At 39.6% G+C, this 25,655-nt stretch overlaps 1 protein-coding gene across 2 annotated transcripts in view; it reads left to right on the top strand.

Moving 5' to 3' along the window:
• Positions 1-25,655, top strand: part of si:dkey-16j16.4 (uncharacterized) — a 40,270-nt gene that overhangs the window by 4,581 nt on the left and 10,034 nt on the right. Inside the window, exons 2-5 of one of the 2 annotated variants that reach the window (XM_062041737.1) lie at positions 17,411-17,492; positions 17,564-17,796; positions 17,950-18,078; positions 20,909-20,962. In XM_062041737.1, the coding sequence (XP_061897721.1) occupies positions 17,411-17,492; positions 17,564-17,796; positions 17,950-18,078; positions 20,909-20,962 (498 nt within the window). Of the gene's footprint in view, positions 1-17,410; positions 17,493-17,563; positions 18,079-20,908; positions 20,963-25,655 lie in introns of both variants that reach the window. The other variant, XM_062041736.1, reaches the window with a different exon arrangement.

Below are 25,655 nucleotides of genomic sequence, written 5' to 3'. Positions count from 1 at the left end.
TGTCTCCTTCTCACAGACAGACAAGCACAATTTCCTACACACGTCACATACTGTCACGACATACGTCACATACGTATACGCCCCCGCGCAGCAAAGAGGTAGCTGCATGGGTAACGTTAGCTGTGATGCTAGCGTAGCCGTGCGAGTGGTAATATGAGAGAGAGAAGGTGCAAATCTGGTAACAAAGGAAGGAATAATTAATTCCCCCAAAAAACAGCAGGGGGTCCATCGTCTGGCCGTGGTTTGGCTTCAAGTGGGAATATGTCGAACAGACAACCGTAATTTGGCAAGTGTGGGGCAAAAGCGTTGCTATAAAAAGTAGCATTACTGCTAATATGTAGCATAATTTGAAAAGTCACCTGCTAGAGAATGAAGAGTGCTTACTCCGCATGTCAACATCTCCGTTCGGTGCCACACGCCCACACCATCAAAATGCAGAGGCAAACATTTCCAGATCAAAAAATAGTGATTTTTTTAGTTGTGATTTCCTTCTCTGCATGAAAGTTTTAAAGTAGCATATATTAATGCAGTATGAAGAAGAATGTTTGTATGTAGACACATAGAATCATCATACTGCTGTGATTATATGCATCAAGTGTTCATTAAAGGCTAAGGCAAAATATCGAAGTATATATCGTGTATCGTGATATGGCCTTAAAATTTTGCGATATTAAAAAAAGGCCATATCGCCCAGCCCTAACTTACAGATGTAGCGACAATCTGTAGTTACTGACAGTGGTTTTCTGAAGTGTTCCTGAGCCCATGTAGTGATATCCTTTTACACACTGATGTTGATTTTTGATGCAGAACCGCCTGAGGTATCGAAGGTCACGGGCATTCAATGTCACGTGCAGTGATTTCTCCAGATTCTCGGAACCTTTTGATGATATTACGGACCGTCGATGGTGAAATCCCTTAATTCTTTGCAATAGCTGGTTGAGAAATGTTGTTCTTAAACTGTTAGACAATTTGCTCATGCATTTGTTCATAAAGTGAGGACCCTCGCCCCATCCTTGTTTGTGAATGACTGAGCATTTCATGGAATCTGCTTTTATACCCAATCATGGCACACACCTGTTCCCAATTAGCCTGTTCACCTGTTGGATGTTCCAAATAAGTGTTTGATGAGCATTCCTCAACTTTCTCAGTCTTTTTTGCCACTTGTGCCAGCTTTTTTGAAACATGTTGCAGAAATCAAATTCCAAATGAGATAATATTTGCAAAAAATAACTTAGTTTACCAGTTCGAATGTTAGGTAGCTTGTCTTTGTAGTGTATTTAATTAAATATAGGTTGAAAAGGATCTGCAAATCATTGTATTCTATTTTTATTTACGATTTACACAACGTGCTAACTTCACTGGTTTTGAGTTTTGTGTACCTGGGTTCGATTCTGGGCTCGGGATCTTTCTGTGTGGAGTTTGCATGTTCTTCCCGTGACTGCGTGGGTTCCCTCCGGGTACTCCGGCTTCTTCCCACCTCCAAAGACATGCACCTGGGGATAGTTTGATTGGCAACACTAAATTGGCCCTAGTGTGTGAATGTGAGTGTGAATGTTGTCTCTCTATCTGTGTTGTCCCTGCGATGAGGTGGCGACTTGTCCAGGGTGTAACCCGCCTTCCGCCCGAATGCAGCTGAGATAGGCTCTGTCACGCCAAATTTCTTCCCCCTACAAAAACCTTCACCCCCCATTTACTTCCGTGGTCATGTTTCCTCTTACATCATTGACAGCGATTGATAGCACTTCGGCTTTGACTGCCCGTCGCTGGAAGGATACTTCGTCTTTGACAGCTGCTGGAATCTGAAGAAATCGATTATTGTTTTTTTTTTGTACAGGCGTGAAGGACAGTCGCGTGCCGGTTAAGGACCCCCGGCAACTTTGTGATTTTATTGGACGCAGCCCCGGAAGTAAATGGGGGGGGGGGGGTTTGTAGGGGGAAGAAATTTGGCGTGACAGCTCCAGCACCCCCGCGACCCTGAATGGGACAAGCGGTAGAAAATAGATGGATATTTTTACAATTATTCTATCACTTATCCTTGGTACAAAATGTGAGTGCTGTGTGGGAATGCTTAAAAGTCAGCTTTGATGACGTTATGACGTCTGTGTTGAGTGAAGTGTTCGATGTTAGGTTTGCCTCTCTCCAAGTGGAATGAATCATTTTGCATTTTGGTAGGGGGTGTATGTAGTCTTAGACATTCTTAATTTGATTCACCCAACCTTATTATTTAACTTTCACAGGTATATTTATTCTGTATTAGCATTTTTGGCATTTTAGTAACTTACATATTTAAATGACAGAAAATAAATCTACAAACTTTACACCCTGTGCTTGTGGTCTAGGTACAACATCTTCACTTACACCCCTACCCCATTTCAACACGCTGGGAAATTACTCACTTTAGAGGAGCCATATGTAGGAATATGGCCAGAAATGGTACTGCAATCACGGTTAAAATTTAGTAGTCTCCTCCCCCTCCCCCTGACTGTGGTTGCCAGATACGCAGCTGAATTCAGCTCGATCAATTGGGCTACTCAAAGGAACTTCAAACTTCCACTGCCTCTTACTGGGGGTTGAGGTGCTGGGACCATAATAGCTGAATAGACAAGCGTTTTGTCAATAAGAAATGTCTAACCAACACATTTTACACAGAAATTAGGATATTTTCAGGAAGAAGTACATCATGCCTGTGTACAATATCACAACAAATTGCAATCATATGGTTATTGTCAGTATTATAGGAAAACAAAGACCATTAAAAACGAACTACAACCAACCCTAGCAATGGTTATACTGGTCAAAATAAGTAGCGCATGCTTAGCAGCCTAATGTACACCCAAAACTAAAGAGGAGACATTTTACCAAGGTATGCCTATAGGCTACTCTTTCAAACGTTTCAGATTGCCATATAACTTGGTACATGTAGTCCACAATATGCAAACACGAACGAGGAATTCTTTTATCGTGTGATTTGGTTGTCTCCATACGTTTTACATTGCCATGACAGCCGTGCTAATGATAGACTTAGACTTAGACAAACTTTAATGATCCACAAGGGAAATTGTTCAACACAGTAGCTCAATGATGGAAAGGACAATGCAGGTATAAGTAGACTAATATAGTGATACACAAATCTAACATATATACGAATATATACATATGTGTACAGAATAATATATATACAGACATATTATATTATGTCTATAACATGTATACAATATATACCAATGACCATGTACAATATTACAGTATATACAGTATATGTGACAGCAGCAGCATAAAATAGAGACTAGATCCAGCAGGAAATAGAAAATAGACATTAAATACAAAGAGAAGTAGCTAACATGTCAGGTGTCAGGTAATAGGCAGATGTCATCTATTGCTGTATGGCGAGTGATTATACAGCTGGATGGAGTACGGAATGAAGGAGTTCTTGAATCGCACAGTGCGGGAAGGAAGCTGAAGGAGTCTGTTGGAGTATGAACTCCGCTGTCCCTCAATTGTCAGGTGGAGTGGGTGGGCAGGATTGTCCATGATGGCGAGCAGTTTGTCCAGTGTCCTCCTGTCCCTCACTGACACAAACGCCTCCAACTGCGTGCCAATAGTTTGGCCGGCTGTCCGGATCAGTTTATCAATCCGGTTTGAGTCCTTTTTGCTGGTGCTGCTCCCCCAACCAACCACTGCAAAGTACAGTGCACTCGCCACAACAGACTGGTAAAATATCTCCAACAGCTTGGACCTAAGCTTCCTCAGGAAAAAGAGTCTGCTCATGCCCTTCTTGTAAACAGCTTTGCAGTTGTCCTTCCAGTCCAGTCTGCTGTTCAAGTGGATTCCCAGGTACTTGTACTGCTCCACTACTGCCACCTCCCGGCCCTGTATCTTGATGGGCTCCACCGGGGTCACTCTCTTCCTGAAGTCGATGACCAGCTCCTTGGTCTAGTCAACATTAAGGGCCAGATGGTTCGCCTGAGACCACTCCACAAAGTCAGCGATCAGTGTCCTGTACTCCAATTCCCGTCCCTCTCTGATACACCCGACCACAGCAGAGTCGTCAGAGTATTTCTGCAGATGGCAGGACCTGGAACTATACTGGAAGTCTGAGGTGTACAGGGCATACTTGCCAACCCTCCCGGTTTTACCGGGAGACTCCCGGTATTCAGCGCCTCTCCCGATAACCTCCCGGCAGAAATTTTCTCCCGACAAACTCCCGGTATTCAGCCGGAGCTGGAGGCCACGCCCCCTCCAGCTCAATGCGGACCTGAGTGGGGACAGCCTGTTCTCACGTCCGCTTTCCCACAATATAAACAGCTTGCCTGCCCAATGACGTCATAACATCTACGGCTTTTAGAGAGTAGAGTGCACAACTGCGCACACAACAAGGAGACGGAGCAGAAGAATGAGGAAGTTACAGACATGGCGACGCCGTCGACGAGCAAGATGAAGAAATACGCTTGCAAGTTCAAAAACGAATGGAAACAAGAATTTCAGTTCATCCAGGACAGTTCGAAGGGGAAGGGGTATGTTGCCTGTACATTTTGTAGAACAGACTTCTCCATTGAACACGGTGGCCAAAATGATATACTCATTCATGAACGGAGAGCGAAGCACATGGCGGCGGCAGCGCAGCACCGTTCACAGCCCAGTATTATGGGCCACCTCGCAAAATGTATTATATATATAATAAAATAAATATATATATATATATATATATATATATATATATATGAAATACTTGAGTTGGTGAATTCTAGCTGTAAATATACTCCCCTCTTAACCACGCCCTTAACCACGCCCCCAACTACGCCTTCCACCCCCACCTCCCGGTATCGGAGGTCTCAAGTTTGGCAAGTATGGTACAGGGTGAACAGGAAAGGAGACAGGACGGTCCCCTGTGGAGCACCTACACCACTGACCACAGTATCCGACAGGGAGCTCCCCAGTCGCACAAACTGGGTCCTGTCAGACGAGTAATCAGTAATCCAGAAGACAATGGATGAACTGACACCCATCCTGAGCAATTTGTCACTCATCAGAATTGGCTGAATGGTGTTAAAGGCACTGGATAAATCAAAAAACATGATCCTCACAGTGCCCTTCCCACCATCCAGGTGAAAGTGAGCATTATGTAGCAGGTAGATAACAGCATCATCCACTCCTACATGGGGCTGATATGCAAACTGAAGAGGATCCAGGGAAGGAGCCACCAGTGGTCTCAGCTGATCCAGCACAAGTCTCTCGAGGACCTTCATGACCTGGGACGTCAGGGCAACAGGTCTGAAGTCATTTGAGCCCGATGGGATGGGCTTCTTGTGCACCGGCACTATGCAGGATGTTTTCCATAGCACTGGTATCCGTTATAGCTTCAGACTCAGGTTGAAGATGGAGTGCAGGATCCCAGTTAGCTGAGCAGCGCAAGTCTTCAGGACCCAGGGGTTGACTCGGTCAGGGCCTGCTGACTTAGCTGGATTGACTCTCTCCAGCTGCCGTCTTGTAGAACCCATTTCCTCAGCGTATCAGCATATTGAGAAGGAAGTAGGGACTGACACTACCCATACTATATACCAGAGGTGGGACCAAGTCATTGCTTTGCAAGTCACAAGTAAGTCTCAAGTCTTTCCCCTCAAGTCTCGAGTCAAGTCCCGAGTCAAGACAGGCAAGTCCCGAGTCAAGTCCAAAGTCAAGACTGGAAAGTCTCAAGTCAAGTCACAAGTCCTGCATTTTGAGTTTCGAGTCCTTTCAAGTCCTTTTAACCACAGACTAATATTTTTACACAGATTGTGTATGCTTTTAAACCGCTGTATTTATTTATTAAAACAAGTGCATTTGAAATAGCAGGAAAAAAAATAGTACTGACATTGCAATTCATAATAGCACTATTAACCAGTCATTTTAATAGTTTAAACAATTTTAAACATTTAACTCATTCCTTTACAGAATAAACACATTTGCAAAAACAAGTGCAACTGTACTTATTTGTACAAAAGTGTTAACATTGTATTTCCATGGCATATTGCATTGTAACTAGTTCCACAGCAGTTTCTATTCTGTTCTTACCTTATCTCATTGATCTCATCTCATACTGTAAGTGTGTTTATGTGTGTGTACACATGAAAAACACAACAAATACATGAACATAACAATGAACAGAGTTGTACTTTTTAGATGTCAGGGCCCTATGCAATATGTTCACATATTCTTAATATAGTATACATTTTAACTGACCTTTATTTGACTATGTTTGTCTTTTTGTAGGTGGCTAAAATATGCGGTGCTGCTGACCGCCGTCTAACGTTATGTTACTGTGTGTGATACATTGACTAACGTAACGTTATGTATAGGTACCTCATGCAACCCTGCTTAAAAAAATCACTTGACAAAAAGTATGAATAAGGTAGCAAACTGCAGTGGACGCAACATATTGCTGTGTTTGAAATGATGTTATAACCATAGACATCTTATAAGTAGACGCAGTATTGGTTGCTGTGACGCGAGCAAATTGCATCTTGAAGTGGTGATGAGGAGCCGGCGAGCAGCCTAAACTGACAGTTGACAGGTAGAAAACAAAGATGCCGGGCTGGTGTTCAGCGTTTTCCTGCTCAAATGAGCGGACTGTTGAAAATAGGAATCGGGGGATTACTTTTCACAAGTAAGATTTAACATTAATGTACTTTTGGTTGTATTTTATGAAAATAACATTACCACAGAGTTGAGAAGGAGCAAAGATCTTCAATATTTGTATGTGAAAATCACAAACAAATCTTCTGGGGGAGGATGACGCCCCTACAGGGGTTTGGTTTACAAACTTTCAGCCCCACCTAAAACAAAATTCACCAGCCGCCACTGATTATGATGCATTCTCATTTTAGGCAAAATATAAGACAATACTTTCTTAACAGTATAATTGTAACCAGGAATAAGTCTTCAAGTAACAATATTCAAATACTAACATTGTTGGGTAAGACAGCATTTGGTTTTATTCTGAATCCAGTGAAACAGATTGGTGGTTTTAGCTGATATAAAGACTTTCAGGTGTTTATATATGTTTAAGTATTTGGCAGACGCTTTTATCCAAAGCGACATACATAAAAAATACATATAAAACAATCACTGTAAACATTATCATTTAAGGGAAGAATGTAATACAAAATATCAATACAAAGTGTCAAGACAGAATAAACTCTCTGCTGCTGCAGCAACAGAGATATGGTCTATAAGATATATAGATATCTAATGTATTCATACATTGTTTATGTAGGATATACGCATGTATATATAACGTAATTATATTGTTTCTTCAACTTAAAAATAGCTGACCGTTTTTTTCCCCCTTCTCTGGGCTTATATTCCCAGTTTTGATCTCAGACGTCTGGTCACTTATAGCATATAAGAATATTCTATTACTGTTAAGCAAACTATGAATAATAAAACATGTGTCCGTTATCATAGCTACACGTATGACAAAAAAGCGTGTGAAAATGAGTGGTATTCAGTGAGGTAAAATGAATTAAATGCGCTGACAGTTCATTGCTCCTGCCAAATTAATTGCACTGAGTGGAGCGGATCACCACTCCAAGATGGCGGCCCCGCGTCTCGTCTGCGCCAGTAAGCAGTAGCGCTCGATGCTGCGTCTACTTATAAGATGTCTATGGTTATGACGTTAGCAGTGAGTTTACAGCCTCACTGATTTAACTACACAGCAAATAAAAGTCATGTTACTTAGCCAATAAACGTTAGCTTACATTCAAAACTTACCCTTCTTTGTGCAACTTCAAATGTCGAACGAAGTTGGAAGTTGTTGCGTCTCCGTCTGTAATATTCGAACTGCGTGATTTGCATACGGCAATTCGTTTTTTGTTGACCAAGTCGTAGTTTTTATACCCGAACGAAACCAACTTTGGTATAAATCTTTCTCACTGGCGCGTTGTTTGACAACTCTTGTTCATTGGTTGTCCTGCAATTTGATTGGCTGAATGCTGTGTGATGAAAACAATGTAGATCTAATTTGATTGGCTGTTGTACTGAGAGCACACACGCTGACACGCAGCACACACGCTGATAGACAGACACGTACAAAATGAAAGCTACGGAGCGCTCCCAAATAACTTTTTAAACTTTAGGTTTTGGGGAAAGTAGCAAGTCATGTCAAGTCAAAAGGCTCAAGTCCAAGTGACTGTGGACTGGACTTTCACAATGTTATGTCAGACCCACTCGACATCCGTTGCTTTCGGTCTCCCCTAGAGGGGGGGGGTTACCCACATATGCGGTCCTCTCCAAGGTTTCTCATAGTCATTCACCGACGTCCCACTGGGGTGAGTTTTTCCTTGCCCGTATGTGGGCTCTGTACCGAGGATGTCGTTGTGGCTTGTACAGCCCTTTGAGACACTTGTGATTTAGGGCTATATAAATAAACATTGATTGATTGATTGATTGATTGAAGTCACAAGTCATTGATGTTAAAGTCTAAGTCGAGTTGCAAGTCTCTTTACATTTTGTCAAGTCGAGTCTAAAGTCATCAAATTCATGACTCGAGTCTGACTCGAGTCCAAGTCATGTGACTCGAGTCCACACCTCTGCTATATACTGTATGGCTGTGTCATTGACCGGGCGAGCATGCTAAGCATTCGTTTGCATGAACATACTAGCTTTGTTAGACAAGATCATAAACTGTATTGAAAAATATAGTTTACATACAAAATGTTGATTTCCATTTATTCCAAGTAATAAGAAAACGTAAATGCCTTAATTACCTATCAAGGAGGAAATTAGCAAATTTGGCGTCCGATGAAAAAATCTTCTCCACCTACAATCGTCTCCATCTTTCAAAGGCATCCCTGATACAAATCCTCCTTTTGTTCCTGGCTTTGTCATGAATAAGTTGAGAATCGTAACGAGGCCTTTTGGATTTACTAAGGTCTGACATGTTTAGTAACTTTACCAGTGGCAGTACCTAGACAAAGATGACGGAGCATAACTGGCAACCTGAATGTAACACACTCACAGACTTTGTAATTGGTCAAACGGTGGAGGGCGGGGCATCGAAATGAAAACAATATCAAGATTTTGGAGCTGTAAATCTAATTTTGAAATGAGCATTTGCCGGCTGAACTACTGTTATCAGTTATAGAGGTATTCGAAAAAAACATGATTTGTTAATGCCTTTTGACATGTCAGGGCCATTTAATGATGACTTGACATGAAATTATTACATATGGCACCTTTAATGGTACAGTATATATAGATATGAAAGACTAATCTAGATTCTCTAAACAAGTGGCTCTCAAACTTTTTTCACCAAGTACCACCTTAGGATATACTCTGCTCTCCAAGTACCACCATACTGACCAACATTAAAGTACAATAGCTTTTTAGGCCAAAGTAGTCATTAAAACAAGGCAGATGTTTTATTTAAGTATATTTAATAATTTGGCCATTGTAACATAACACACTGTTTGAACAGTAACACTTTGTTTGAATATAGGATGGAGCTTGCGTACCACTAGTGGTACACTAAGCACAGTTTGAGAATCACTGCTCTAAACAATTCTCTAAATTAGTCAAAACATGAATTGTAGCGCCACCTATAGACTTCTAAAAGCTTTCTTATTATAGTACATTCCCATCGTCTATTCTCCCTAAATCTCATGCACAGGTCTGTTGGAAAACATTTGGAAGGATTGGGGGATTGGGCAGGACAAAAATTTAGTGCGGATGAGGTTGACTTTTAGTCCTTACTGTGAGTCAAGCCCCGGAAATGGTGGATTACCCATGATGCAAGTAGCAGATTTTGTCCAACCTTCTTTGAAATACACAAATCTACAGTATGTGTCTCAAACATTACATCTCCAGTTCAGACCACAGGGGACTAGAATCAATATAGTAGTAGTAAATACAGTAGTAGTATTATGTTAGTAGTCTAATTTCAAACAGAGAAATTACTAATTCAAGAATCCACAGACACATAAAAATTTTTCCAAAAACAAACATGATATACTGTATGACTGGGAATAACTCCTATGATGGGTTATTTTCAGGTTTATGATGAAAAGGGGGAAAGTTGCATTCCATATCTGTGTGGTTGGCTGCATTTGATCAATCACATCACAGCCTTGTAATTTGATTTGCAATATAACAACATGGTTTTTGTATTGTGTACCAATTCGTATAAAGCAAATCAATTAAGGAAGAACTGTACTAGAAAATGAGATGTAAAGCAATGTGGCCTGCTTCTGTCTGCTTAACACTATTATATTGATAATCAACATTAAATCAACAGAACTTGAAAATGAGCAGCAACACTCTTCTTTTCACTCTGTACATGGACGATGGTGGTTTTGACCATTTACAAGACAGGACTCAAGGTCACGAATAGGCCGTGTCACTGTACTATTCCCAGGAGCTTACACTAATCATGACTAATGGTACTACGCTATATGGGTAAGACTCAGAATAGTATGAGGAAAAGACAATCACCCATCTCTGACTCTGTCGGTGCACTTTCATGAGAAGGGGGAATGGAGTGTGACAGTGTTCATGTCAGTGTGGCAGAGCAAAGCTGATTGTGTGTGTGTGTGTGTGCATGCGTGCGTGCATGTTTGTGTTCGTGTGCACAGTGACATTGCCATTGATCCAGCTTAGCAAGCTGCTCAGCGATGCAGGGGACTGACAAGGATTTCATTCAACTCTTCTTGACACACAAGTCGTCTGTCGGAGCATGAATGCACAAAAGCAATTTTACGCTGTATGTATTCAGTCTTATTCGTGAGTAAAGCTCAACTCTGTAATCACTTGCCGTACTAGATCCTGAATAAAATAAACTTGAATACAAACAGAGAAAATCACACGCTTATAGTTGTATTATGCATTTAGAAATGTGCAGTTATGATATTACGTTTATAAATGATTGGCGAGAGCTTTAACCACGCTCTCTCGTGTGTAATGTAGGTGTATATGCATACACTGAAACCCCTTCACATGGTGCACAGTGTTAGCTTTACAAAAAATATTTTATTTATCTAGTTTGTTTGGTTTTCATGTGGATTATGTCACTGCAACAAAATTTGTTGTCAGTGATGCGGCAAAGTCACTCAAAGTAACCATCAACATGCGAATGAAGAAATTGTGATGATATTTCAATACAGCGAACTATCGCAATATTTAACTTTACTGTACAAATATCAATATGCTCTTGCTTAGTATTGTTTCCCACACCATAAACTTCTTTCAGCATACCTTCATACTGACTCGAGTCACCATTTTACGTTGTTATGCCCGAGCTTGTGGTCAAGGAGAGACACCGCAGCCAATGCACTTTCAAACACTTTAACACACTGTCAATCAAAAGTGTGGGCTCACTTTTATACTGTGGATGGGACAAAGCTGGATAAGGACTGTATAGTGTGTAAGTTGTTTGGTTTTGTTTCACCCTTATAAAGACATGACTATATTACTTAGGAGGGCCCAGACTTACGAGTATTTTGAGATACCACCTGTCTCTGGGCGAATTGTTATGCTTTAAGTTGCGAGCCAAATTTGAGTTAAAGGCATCCCCGCACCAGATATGGTAGCAAATGCCACAGTGAACCTCGTTAGATCCACTCAAAACATTCACTCTTACTCGCTAGCATTAGCCTATAGCTGGAGATCAACATAACTTTGTTTTCCAACCATTGGAATGGCGAAAGTGAGTGTGAAGGACAGTGTTGAGAAGAAGCGGATGATATTCATTGAATTAAATAATTTATTCATCAAAAACAAAAAATATACTGCAGTTGTTTGTAGTACATTCTATTGTACTGTTTTTCTAACTATTTCTTATCTAAGAGTTTGTTTTTCTTTTTAAAAGGCATTTGTTTTATCAATGTTAAAATGTTGCTGTTTCAGGGGTGTCAAACATCGATTAAATCGATTCCAATTCACTCAAATGAGCAACGTTGATTTGAGTGTTTTGAGTTACAAGCTTGGTCATTGAACCAATTACGGTAAGTTCGTAAGTTGAGGTATTATTGTATTATCATTACCCTGAGCCGTGTATAGAATATTATATCTTGGGATACATTGATATTCCCAGCCCTACTAAAGACATTTTCCATCCATCCATCCATCTATGGATCTATCCATTTTCTACCGCTTGTCCCTTATGGGGTAGCGGGGGGTGCTGGAGCGTATCTCAGCTGCAACTGACACATTTTCCATTCATGATTAATTTCCTGGTATATGTATAAGGAAGAATATAAATAACAGGAAAATGAATCACAGGGTTCTTCATAATACAATACAATACAATATGTAATATAATATGCAATACAATATGCAATATATGGCTGACGTCAATGGTAACACACTAAGGCAATGTAGCGATAGGGTTGAAACAAAATGGGTGAAATTATTCTCTCTAGATGTGTGCAGGCGTATTCCACTCTCTTTAGTGTATAATTAAGACAATTTACGAAACTCCAAGAATTCATCATTAGTTCAGCTGAAATTAGCAAACTAAGCAAGTACATCATTCGTTTTAAACGCCTTAACCTATTCAGGATCACAAGTGAGCTGAAGCCTATGCCAGCTTAGACATATTTAAACAATTTCTTTAATGCAAATTGATCATTATGCGCACGATAAAGTGGTTTAAATGTGATCACAGAAGGAATTATCTGCACTCATACAGTAACTTAAATGTCAGTACTGTATACATTTGTAATTTTGACTTTGTTTTAAGAATCACAATTTGGATCATGCATTTGGATGTGCTCGCATTGCAAATGTTATGAAAAGCAATGTCTGAGGGAACAATATTTTTCATTTCACAACTTGTTGAGTGGCTTGTGAAATCATACTGGAATCTTCACATTGCATTAAGCTTTGATGACACTCCCTTTTCTCCCTCTTCCTCTTTATTAAGTGATTCAGAAAGAAAAGAGCTGTGTGCGTGTGCGTGTGTGTGTGTGTTTTGAGTCTAGAATGGTGCGTTGTATGCTGGTGTGCATGTATGTGTGTAAGCGTACACACACAAGCACAGATGGCAGCTGCTAAGCGAGGCCTGAAAGTGGTAATTACTGATTGTGAGGCGCATTACTTAACTGTGTGTCTGTAGGGTATCTGCATTGTTACTAATGCTGTAGAGACATCTTTGTCTGCTGGGTTAGGCTGTAGGTAAAAGTATTTGCATAGACTAAACTACTATTTGTTCAGATAAAAAAATACCTTGTTTGTTTCAAACCAGTCTAACAGCCACTTATTCTAAAAGATCAATAAACATTTTAGATCATCTTTCATTCAATTCATTATTCATATATACAACGCTCCACAGTGTATACAGTGCACCGTACAGTACATATTTCATATGTGCAACTAATTATGTGCATATTAATATATGTACCATTCACTATTTTTGCGATAAAGGTTGCAATACAGTAAATAGTTACTTTCCCTCCGTCTAATTATAATAGGTTAATGTGTTGCAGAATAAGTAATTAACAAATGTTAAATAAAGCAACATTGAGAAAAACATTTTGACAATATGGCACACAAACATATTACCATTACTAAGAAAAATAGCTAAATTAGTCAGTGTATTCCATACAATTAAAAAGCAAGGAAATCAAACAAAGCACAAATATGATCCACTTTAAGAAACTGTTCAAACTACAAGTGTACACAAAGTACAACGAAGAAGAATTATGATAAAGAAAAATATTTTTAAAAAAAGAAAAGAGATAATCTCATTCATGTCCCAGGTGAACTAAAAAATTAAACAACTATTTATTTATGAGAACTTAAATTATTGTGTATATGTTTATATATCTAATATTTATGGATTCATTTAATATTTGTTTACGTACATATGATATTATTAACTGTATCCACTCGGCATTCATTGCACCGGTCACCCGGGGGAGGGGGGATCCCTTCTAAGGTTTTTCGTTGTTCCCATAGGGTTGAGTTTTTTCTTGCCCTAATGTGGGATCTGAGCCGAGGATGTCGTTGTGGCTTGTGCAGCCTTTTAAAGTTAAAGTACCCATGATTGTCACACACACACTAGGTGTGGGTGAAATTGAGACATTTGTGATTAAGGGATATATAAGTAAACTTTGATTAATTAAGTATATTTATTGTTTTCACTGTTCTTTTACAGAGAACAAAGAAATGGGATAAAACTACTATGATATCAAAAGGTGTAGGATTAAATAAGATCTGCTTCTTCCTACTCCTTTTCTGACATGCTGTAATGAAACAATGGAAATATCTGATGCATTAAATTGTATTGTATGCATGTTTGAAATAAACTAACTAAAACTGATAATGGCATATAACTTTTTGATGCTCTAATTTTGGTTTCTTTTATTTTAATGCTTCTGCATTTTTGTGCTCGAGTTTGTACATAATCTATGTAGTAAATTAATGTGTTATATGTTGATGCTTTCGATAGATGAGTGAGCTTTTAAACAGCTGGTTTGTAATAAGTAAAATACTCAACAAAAGACAAGTCTGGTATATTCAACTTAATGACAAAGACTACTTCCTGGCTACGGCAACACAGCTAGGACAAATTGAAATGAATGCATACTTGCAAATGAGACCGAGAAGTGTAAGAAAACACGCTTTAACAGCTGGGACTGGACAGCACAGTTAGCTTAGTGTTAAATGTTAATTTTGTCAGGTTCAAACACCGAACTATCTATTACACAAGAGAAGAACTAGGAATCAGGCAGAGACAGAGTTCAATTTTACTCATGGGAAGAAACGTTTGGGGCTACACACTCAGTTACAGTCTCCCACCACGCTCTAAGGTACAGCCCCATGCGCTCCTCTATTTATTCAGGAGTTCCCTAGTTAACGTCACTGAGGCTGCGTCTAAAGGGAGTGGTCACACATATCATGCAAAGCAGCTCCAGTACGCACAATACGTGACGGAATGTGCTGGGGGCCTTGTGATTGCCTTGTCTCTGCTTCGTCTGCGTGCTGTCGTCTTATCTTCTTTGAGGTACTTGAAGTCCTTGGCTGTTAGCGGGCTAAAACAAAGAAAACATCTGGGATGAGGCCACCCCTCATATGCTGTGGAAGATAACACGTTTTGTGCCCTTGCACAAAGCAGAAAAGAGCGCAATAGATAATAACTATAGCAACGGCCTTTAAGCATAAGAGTTGTGTGATAAATTATATATAATTATTATAACCAATTAAAAAGTAGATTTTATTATTAAACAGTTTTAAAAGATTACCACATGAACACGGCAGTGTTCCCCCCAGAAAATTTAAGGTGGTGTCTCTCCACGTCTCCACCACCTCATCGCTGCCACCACAGCCTGGGGGGTCGAATAGACTACAAACTCTGATTACATTGAACACATTGTTTATAAAAAAAAATAACCAAATAACAATTACTTATAATACATAAAAATATTAGAGAAATAAAGAAGCCTACAATTGTTGGTTGTTTTACGCTCTTTTTGCAGAATGGCGATATACGATATATATCTCGATATTTTTTCCGTAAAGTATAAACAAAACACAAAACAGTCCTAGTTACCTGAGATACTAAGTATGTCATTATTAGTACGTCAATATTTTGCCTTAGTAATTTGATGTTAGTTTGTCTAAATTGTCAGACGATCGCTTCTCTGATGTCTCCATCATGTTCAGAAGTCTCTTCTTTATCTGAACATCTTCTTCTACTGCATTCAGCAACTTTGTCTCCATTGGAAGTTTTCGTTTTAGTCTGTCGTGCTTGTGGCTGTTGAGTTTTGCCTAGTGAAAAAAAAAAAAATCATTTTATAAGGATTTTTACAAAATTACATTCAATAATCATGAATATGTTATTTGGGATAAACCCACTTTAGCACAGGTGTAAGATAGTGACATGTTATTTACAACATGTCAAATGGCCCTCAACATCATCGGGACAATGTGTGTCAATAAAGCACTTTGAGGTATTTTAATTTTGACAAAAAAAAAACAACATTTAATGCAACTGCAGTTTTACTTAACTCAGTATTATTTATTACAAGAAACTACTCAAAGCATTTCAATACAACCCTAATTTAAATACATGTAAAACAGCTGAACTTTAATATATGCTTGCCATCTTAACTTCTGATTCCAAAGCAAGTATTTTTGTCACACTGTTGTCAAACAGTGATCATATTCAAACAAATGGGCAAAATATGATTCCACATTGTTGAAAGTGGTCATCTGAGAGCATTTGTACTTGCAGTGCAGTTCATATAAAAATGTTTTGATGCCCCATCTATCTGCCTTTTAACAATATTACTTCCTAGCAGTGAAGTTAGTGCCCACATACCTGAAGTATCTTTCACCACAGAAGATTGTGGATTGCTCCCATTGGAATCTTGCTGCTCTTGTACATCATTCGGCATATCTTTGTCTGTGACCAGGCTGTCAAGGGTGAATGGAGAATCCCAACTCCTGTGAGAGCTTGTGTCAATATCTGATGTTTCTATTCCAAATTGAATGGATGTAGTTGATGGAGAACCGCCCCAGATCTGCTGGCGTAGTTGGAAGTACAGCAAAACAACTCTACCGTAACCACTTCTTCCACCTGCGTCGACTGCTTGTCTGTACTTTCCACGAATCGCTTTTAGTTTAGTGTCGATAGTTATTTTTGTGATGTCCTCTTTCCGGTGAGAAAATTTCTCAGATGTCCCTCCAAGTCCGTACCGTTCCAAAATAGGGTAAGAATGTCACCATACTTGGACTGGCAAGTTTCCCAGTCAACACTTTATTGAGTTTTGTAAACTTTAAACTCCAAAATGATGCTTAAAAGTAGCTCTATTTCTCTGTCAGTCCACATATATAATTCTTTCTTGCCGTGACCCGCTATTTTTGCTATATGCCACCTCCGGAAATGACGTTTTGGATGTTTCTGATTGGCTAAAATGGTCTTAAGTCCTAGGCTACAGCGCCCCCAGTATTTTGGCATGTGTATGACACTCAGTGTATGTGTTTGCTTGGGGACAGAGATAGTTTTTTAAATGCGCACGTGTGGCTGGAGATCTTGTTAAGACCTTAGTTTAGGCGGTGGCTCTTTGTTGATAAGGCGGCCGCCTTAGCAACAAAGCGCTGCGGGAAACCCTGTACAGGCACAGTGATTTAACAATTTTGCCGTTATTTGTTGAGGTACATACTGAAATTCTGATACTTATATTTTTGTTGCGGTCTCTGAGTCTGTATTCATATTCCGTATTTCTTAACTAGTTTTTGAACAAGTATTTGATCGTCTCATGTCATTGATAAAAGTGGGCCTTATATATTGGAATCCATGATAGTAATTGTAAACATCTGGCAGGACAAAGGAATGCATTTTTGGGGAATGCCTACCATGCCAATGTAATCTTAAATTCTAGGTCTTATTGTTTTGCACATTTTCACACAGATACAAACCCTTTTCTGCCCCTAGTTTTCTTACCATGGCAGTGGTGAGGGTGGGGAGAGTGATGATTCAGAAGGAGAGAACCAGGAGCTTGCACAAATTGATAGAGGTATGCCCGCTTGGCCAACAGAATGTTTTGTTAATATTCTTATCAAACATGTCCTTTTTTTTTTTTTACAGAGAGACGGAGAAATTGTGCCCTCACCCCCCTGGCTACTAGCCAGCAGCACAACCAGGGTCCCCTCTCTCCAGCTCGTTTACGACGCCTCCGCCTTCTTCTTGACGCCAATCTGGATCGACACTCGTCAGAGGAAGAATTAGAGCGAATCAGCTATGGGGACAACAGAAAGTGGATGTCTTCACTCCCTCAGCGCCATGGTGATCACCACAGCAGCACGTCCAGCGACGAGGAGGTGCGAGATCTCTGTGGTTGTGGGTCGCCCGTTGCTACTACAAAGACACTGGTCGAGTCTGGTGCTTGTCTGGCCGCCGTCTCCAGCCCTGTGCTTTTCAGCTCTAGCCCTCCATGTAGCCTGAAGCCACCACCCATGCGCTTTCAACTCCAGGTGGTCCAGCCAGTCACTCGGCCAATCATCTTGACCCACTTTGACCAGTCAGCACCTTACAGAAAATACCGGCACAGCTATAGTGGGGAGTTGGGGAGACCAAGTCTTGATCTAGAGAAGATGCAACAGGTTTGTGGTCCATTTCATTTTCTTTGGGTGAAAACTGACAATTATGTCAGACTTTAGTTATTATTTTTGCGTTAGTGCTGAGTGGCAAGCATTCATATGTTAGCAACTGGAGCGGTTTATTTGAACAATTGAACATTCATAGACATGTAAACTTATTAATTATTGATTTTTGGGGTTTTATTTTGGGATCCTTTGATCCCAATGGAAACAAACTTAACCTTGGTGGAATTAGCATTGGTAAGTCCACACAAAGTCTTGACTTTGATACTTTGTTACATTTTGGCTTGAGAAACGTAATATCTTACCTGTTCTGAATGAGACATACAATATAGTCTTTAAATCACACTTTAAATGGATGCTTGCAATGCTACTAAGATTAAGAGTGGAATAATTACATACCTACAATGGGGTAAATAAGTATTTGATAACATGCTGATTTTGTTCGTTAACCCTCTCTTAAAGATATGAAACTCTACAGCAGAAAACCTAACCCAAGGTTTGGTTTATGTTCTTTTGTTTTAGAAATAACCAATAAACCAATGTTCTGTCCATTTTTGGTTGTGTTTAAAGAGCACTAACTCAATTCTATTGTGTCAGTGTTTCATATAGTCACTAGATATTGTGAGGTTACAGGATGCCACTCCTCTAAGAATACAAATACTTAACACAAAGATTTCTCTCCAGTCAACCCAGCTACTCTGTGCACACACATGGCAACACAAGTGTTCACTCTCACACAAGCAAACAAAGTCTCCCCTTTCCATAGCCGGACGTCTTCCACCACGGTGGTCTGGTTGGAGAGGGATGAAGGAGAGGCAGACAGGGACGGCAGATGTCCGTCCTCGTTTCTCACAAAGGCTGGCAAGCCAGGAAAACGATGAAGGGGTGGTGGCAGAAGGATAGGATTAAATACACAACAGAAAAAACAGCATTCACAAATGAGTCATGGAGAAGCTGGTTTACTAATGACAATCCAGTCAAATTTTTGGCTCTGATCATAAATGAGACGGGGTGTGTGTGTGTTTGCTAAGACAGTTTTTGGGGTCCATATGTCCATTAGGTTTTTAGAGAGAAAGAGCAGATGATAAGACAGGGTGCTGCTAGGAATGGGGCAAATAGTGGAAAAAGGGAAGTGTGTGTGTCACGCTGAGTTATGCGTCTATCATCCTGCCTGTCTCTTTTGTTTCTCCATGTGTGCATCCTCATGTCTATGAGTTTGTTGTTTGGCTGTGTGTCTGTCTGCAAGTGTGTGTGCACACTCAGTCAAGTGGAAGGGGAGGTGCTGCAGGGAGTACAATAGGGGGCCTACAGAGGTAGCTCGCAGCCTTCCCCATTCTCCCATTAACCCTTAAACTGGACAACTTCCAGCAACACTCACTATTTTCCATCAAAATGTAAGTAATGTTAAAAGCAGCCTATTGACTATATTTAGCAGATGTTATGTGACGGTCAGAATTGGTTGTTAATCAGTGTAGTCTTCAGAGGGGTAGTGCATTTGGACTAAGAAGTTTCCCAGTGTTTTTCCTCATTGTGCCAAACGTTTTTCAAGAGATGTCTAGGGGCATAATTGTCAGATTTGCGTAACCTATGTGACCCAATGCAACATGCATATATATATATGTATGTATAAATATTGTTTTTTTCCCCAGTTATAAGTGTATTATGACTTACCGGGTTAAAAGGTCAACGTTTTTTTTTCCTTCTTTGAGTCTGATAATCCCCCCATGTTAATCCCTGTCCAAATGCACAAATGTGGCAGATTTTCTTGGAAGAGCAAGTGTTTGTTGCAGATTATTTGACTAGTTTTATCATCATGGATTTACAGCACTTATATTTTTAGTGTACTAGCTAAGGTCATCCAATGACTTGCTTAGACATGTTTTTTTTTCTTTGCAGAAGGTGTTATTTGAAGCAGTGCAGTTGTACACCACTACAAAATATACAGTACCAACGATAATAAACATAATATGAATATGCTCATATTGCTGCTCTGTCTGTAAACAACAATTTGTTTCAAGCGGCTTCTATGCATAAAGACAATGTTGGAAATGATAAGGTTTGTCAGTAGTTGAGCGTCCAGACAGTGCACACTCGCGCTCTCCAATATAACAGCAGGAGTCTTGTGCCTTCATTCTTTCCTGTGCCCCTTTCCCCTTAGAAGCTACCTCCTGGACTGGAGACAATTTGATAATTGTGTGGTCTCTCCTTCCCTGCTGATTTTTTGAGAATAGTGGTGTTGTGTGGATATGGAGGGTAGTGGGAGACAGGATATTGCATAAGCTTCATTGACTGACTGCTTAGTTTCGTGAGTCAGCTGGTTTGGCCTCACTTCCTTGATCCTACTGCATCATTGTTAATTGACTGCCAGTGTTCATTTTTAGTCACAGTAGATTTTTCTCCTCTAATAGAAGCTTATGTATGCTTCAGTAAAGGAATTAAAAGTTCCCTGTTTAGCTACTTACTAGGGTTTGTTTTGCATCCATCTATGATATTCAACTAAATAGTTTTGGAAACTACATTTAATTAACTACATTAAATGTTTGCTAGCGAGGTTGAAATGTAAATGCATGGATCTGATGTGTTTACAGTGGTCCAAGTTCCTCTAAACAACAAGAGCACTCCTGTGTTTTTAGTAATTTGCAGCTAAAATGTTTGTCTCCCAAGTTTTGAACTGAACTTGGGTGCCGGTATGGTGTCATTCCCGGGACATCAGTTGAATAGTACTGATCTCAACTTTCACTGTGTTAAAGTTAGTTTTACATACATATAGTATGACAGGTGTACTTCATGCTGCTTTGTATTTTTCACTTAGCTTTTTTTTCCCTCACAGAAAATGCTGCTGAAAAAACACTGTGGAGGGAAAACACGGACCATAAAGATTCGGGTAAGTTTAACACCTAATTCTCTCATAACAAATATGAGTACTAGTGGGTAAATGCAGTATTTCTAATACATTCATTCATCAAATAGATTTGGATCTACCTGTTCACCCTCGCTCTTAAATTTTTAACACACCTGGTCTACCAGGAAATAAGAAAACACAGGAGGAATTAATGTTGCCAACTTGCCGTGTAATCAGACCCCTCTAGATACATTTTTTCAAAGTGAGATAGTTAGAGACTTTTGCAGAGACTGAAATGAGAGCACATACAGTCGTGGTCAAAAGTTTACATACATTTTTAAAGAACATAATGTCATGGCTGTCTTGAGTTTCCAATAATTTCAACAACTCTTATTTATTTGTGATAGAGTGATTGGAGCACATAGTTGTTGGTCACAAAAAAACATTGATGAAGTTTTTTTTTTTAATGAATTTATTATAGGTCTACTGAAAATGTGACCAAATCTGCTGGGTCAAAAGTATACATACTTAGTATTTGGTTACATGTCCCATAGCAAGTTTCGCTGCAATAAGGCGCTTTTGGTGGCCATCCACAAGCTTCTGGTTGAATTTTTGACCACTCCTCTTGACAAAATTGGTGCAGTTTGTGAACAAACAGCTCAATTTTTGTTTCATCTGACCACAGAACGTTCTTCCAGAAGGTCTTATCTTTGTCCATGTGATGTCAGATGAAACAAAAACGGAGCTGTTTGGACACAATACCCAGCAATATGTTTGGAGGAGAAAAGGTGAGGCCTTTAATCCAAGGAACACCATCCCTCCTGTCAAGCATGGTGGTGGTGGTAGTATTATGCTCTGGGCCTGTTTTGCTGCCAATAGAAATGGTGCTTTACAGAGAGTTAATGAGACAATGAAAAAGGAGGTTTACCTCCAAATTCTTCAGGACAACCTAAAATCATCAGCCCGGAGGTTGGGTCTTGGGCGCAGTTGGGTGTTCCAACAGGACAATGACCCCAAACACATGTCAAAAGTGGTAAAGGAATGGCTAAATCAGGCTAGAATTAAGGTTTTAGAATGGCGTTCCCAAAGTCCTGACTAAACGTGTGGACAATGCTGAAGAAACAAATCCATGTCAGAAAACCAACACATTTAGCTGAACTGCACCAATTTTGTCAAGAGGAGTGGTCAAAAATTCAACCAGAAGCTTGCCAGAAACTTGTGGATGGCCACCAAAAACGCCTTATTGCAGCGAAACTTGCTAAGGGACATGAAACCAAATATTAACATTGCTGTATGTATACTTTTGACCCAGCAGATTTGGTCACATTTTCAGTAGACCCATAATAAATTCATAAAAGAACCAAACTTCATGAATGTTTTTTGTGACAAACAAGTATGTGCTCCAATCACTCTATCACAAAAAAAATAAGAGTTGTAGAAGTTATTGGAAACTCAAGACAGCCATGACTTTATCTTCTTTACAAATGTATGTAAACTTTTGACCACGACTGTATACATAGTGCCACCACTGCCACAAATCAATTGTAGTCATGTGGGAAACACTGAAATGTGATGGTAGCCATTAGGTTAAGTTTTACGCAAGTGTTATTCATTGTAATCTACGCACATTTTCACATAAACACATTACTTATATGCGCAACTATATGGTGCAGTCCAGATCAGGGGTGTCCATTACTACAGTGATAGGGTTGCAAGATTCCATGGCCACCATGAATAGTCCAGCCTGTCTTGTCGCCAGCACCTTGATGTCAGTCCAACTGCATACAGGGACAGCATCTGGCAGGAGTGTTTGTTCTCATGCCCTGTTAGCAGCAGCCAAAATTGCAGATTTGATAGCACTGATAGATTCCTCATGTAAACGGCACCAATCCTAACTCAATCTTGCAGTCATACATAAAAAGAAATGTGACATTTTTCTGTTTGGTCTTGTTTGGTGCTTCAATCATACTCATACTTCTCAGTGTGAAATGGATTTGTGTTTACAAAGGTATTTTGTCAAAATAGTCATCTTCCAAAGAAGTATTGCTCTAAACACAACCTCTGCTATTAATCATCCACCCACTGCAGTAACAATCAATTTGGGGTTTGGTACAGTAGGTTTCAAATTTAGTGCATGGGAGAAGTTGGTCTAGTTAATACTTGGCAGTGGCACAGAGAGGCCCACTCCAGAAGGATGCACAGTGTGTTGAGAGGAGTGACGTCATTATCACCTTGTGTGGGATAGTGTCAATGGAACCTCATCCCACACTTGTTTATGTACACACGCGCATGCACCAACTATAACAGCATCTCTAGTCCCACATATAGAAGCGTGAAGTATGCACAATCTGGAAAAATCTGTATTAAAAACATCTACAAAGGAGGAAAGGAGACTGGTGATGAGACATACAGCTGAGGAGGAAAAAGAAGAGGGGTTTGCAGGTCCCCTGTGGTGTATTACAAGGGATGAAGTCGTATTCCATTTATAGTCTGGCAAATGCTGTTGAAAGGTCTGTATTGCTGAGACAAATAACAAATCTTAAGGGAAATGGGAAAGTGAGAAGCGCCACAAACATGTTGACCCACAATAGGCTCTCAATCCTTTATACTGTAGTCTTCATTAAACAATCTGTTTATCACACAATGTCGCTAAAGCGGCAACGTGAAATAAGAGTTATATACAAGAGTAACCTCAAGAACCTCATTATCTAAATCAGTGGTCCTCAAACACCGGGCCGCGGCCCGGTACCGGTCCGTATATCGATTGGTACCGGGCCGCACAAGAAAAAATAAAAAATAAAATAAATTAAATTAAATCACCATAAAAAACACAAGATACACTTACAATTAGTGCACCAACCCAAAAAAAACTCCCTCCCGCATTTACACTCATTCACACTCATTCGCACAAAAGGGTTGTTTCTTTCTGTTATTAATATTTCTGGTTCCTACATTATATATCAATATAGATCAATACAGTCTGCAGGGATACAGTCCGTAAGCACACATGATTGTATTTCTTTATGACAAAAAAACAAAAACAAAAAAAACATTAAACCCCCATATTTTTATTTATAAATGTTCATCGTTTACACATTTGGTGTCCTGTTTGTGTCATCCGCGCTCTGCGCTCATTCTGCCTTGCGGGGTCGGCTACACGGTAGGTCATGTTTTTAACGGTTTGTTTCTCTGATTCAGTGGGTGTGGTCCACTTCTTCTTCTCGGTGCTCTCTTTCACAGTCACTTTCTCAGTTCCGATGGTTGAAAGGCAACATCTTGTATCTTAAATACTTAAGTTGGGGTACTTGTAAGTTGAGGTACCACTGTACAATGTAACTGATTCAAATAATATTGTAGTAAATACTAGGTGTGTCCTGAAACAACTTTTTCACTACTGACAAGATACTAATATTAGAGCCTTGAGTATTGGGTGATAGCAATATTAATTCCATACAATATCAGCATGAATTATAGTACCTATTTTTGTTTATTTTGTAGTGTGGAATGTTGGAAAAGGCTCAAATAAGTGAAATTACTCAAATTACTCCGAGAACAAGAGTAGTTATGAAAAACACTAACCTACTTCTTATCAACCGTCTGGAATTATGCTGTCTTTAAGTTGAAGTGCAGTGGTAATGGTTGTTTTGGCAAGACCTAGTGGCCACAATAATTCATTATTTAAGATAATGATGCATATAGATACTTTATTCATCTCCAAGAGAAATTTAAATTTGTAGCAGCTTTAGAAGATTAGGTTTGCAAGGTTTTGAGAAAAAAAGGTACTAGAAATGGCAAAATAAGATAAAAATATACCTATGACAGCCAGGCACTGTGAAAAATCAACTAAGTATCATAAGAGAAATTGAAATACAAGACAAGTTAAGATAAAACACTTGCGGTATCATTGTGCAAAATAATTTAATGATGCAGACACGATTGTTACTGAATACTTTCTAAAATGCTTCTTTCTTGGAGACTGAAACTGTAAGTAATATGCAAATAAAAAAATGTGATACTTGTTCATATTGACAAATGTTGTGTTTAGACTTTCATTATAGTTCAATTAGGAACTCCTATACATATGTCTAACTTGTGTGCAATTGTGCGCTCAACTGTTGTGTTGCTACTAACTCCACATAGCCTATAACCTACAATGTTCACCTTTTTGTAAATGACTCAAGTTCACTACAATAACAGAAAAGACCAACCTTGTGTACTTATTGGAGGACTTTTAGATGTAACTGGCTGTGCATAACTAAACACACTGTAGGACTGATTGTATCGCAGCACTTATACAGAGATTTTAGATGCAAACTAATATATTCCGATACTTGTTTTTTGTATCAGACCAATATCTGATATCAATATTGGATCTGGACACCTTTAAATTACATTAACCATTATAGTGCACCACATCTGTTTTAGCTACGGTAAAACTCAGATATTTACTCTTCTCTTTTTCACCAGTGATATCTGTGGGCATACTTTAATGAATTGTCTTGAAAGGAGAACACATGGGCTGATGAGCTATTTTGAAGCATGGGTTAACTCTTTTAACCGTTTGTACAGTTTCAGTTTGCTTCCTTTATTACTTCCCTTTTTTGGCCCTCATCCAGAAGAGACAGGTGATCAGGATAGGGCCCCTAGCTTCAAGCATGGGAGCTTTTCCGAGTATGAGGAGGTTGACCATGGGGGGCGGCATGTAACATGGAAACAGGAGGGAAACTACTGTGGC

Source organism: Entelurus aequoreus, linkage group LG03, assembly GCF_033978785.1.
Source record: "Entelurus aequoreus isolate RoL-2023_Sb linkage group LG03, RoL_Eaeq_v1.1, whole genome shotgun sequence".
NCBI lineage: Eukaryota > Metazoa > Chordata > Actinopteri > Syngnathiformes > Syngnathidae > Entelurus > Entelurus aequoreus.
Note: the sequence above shows the minus strand (reverse complement) of the source record. Positions and strands in the feature narration are given on the sequence as shown.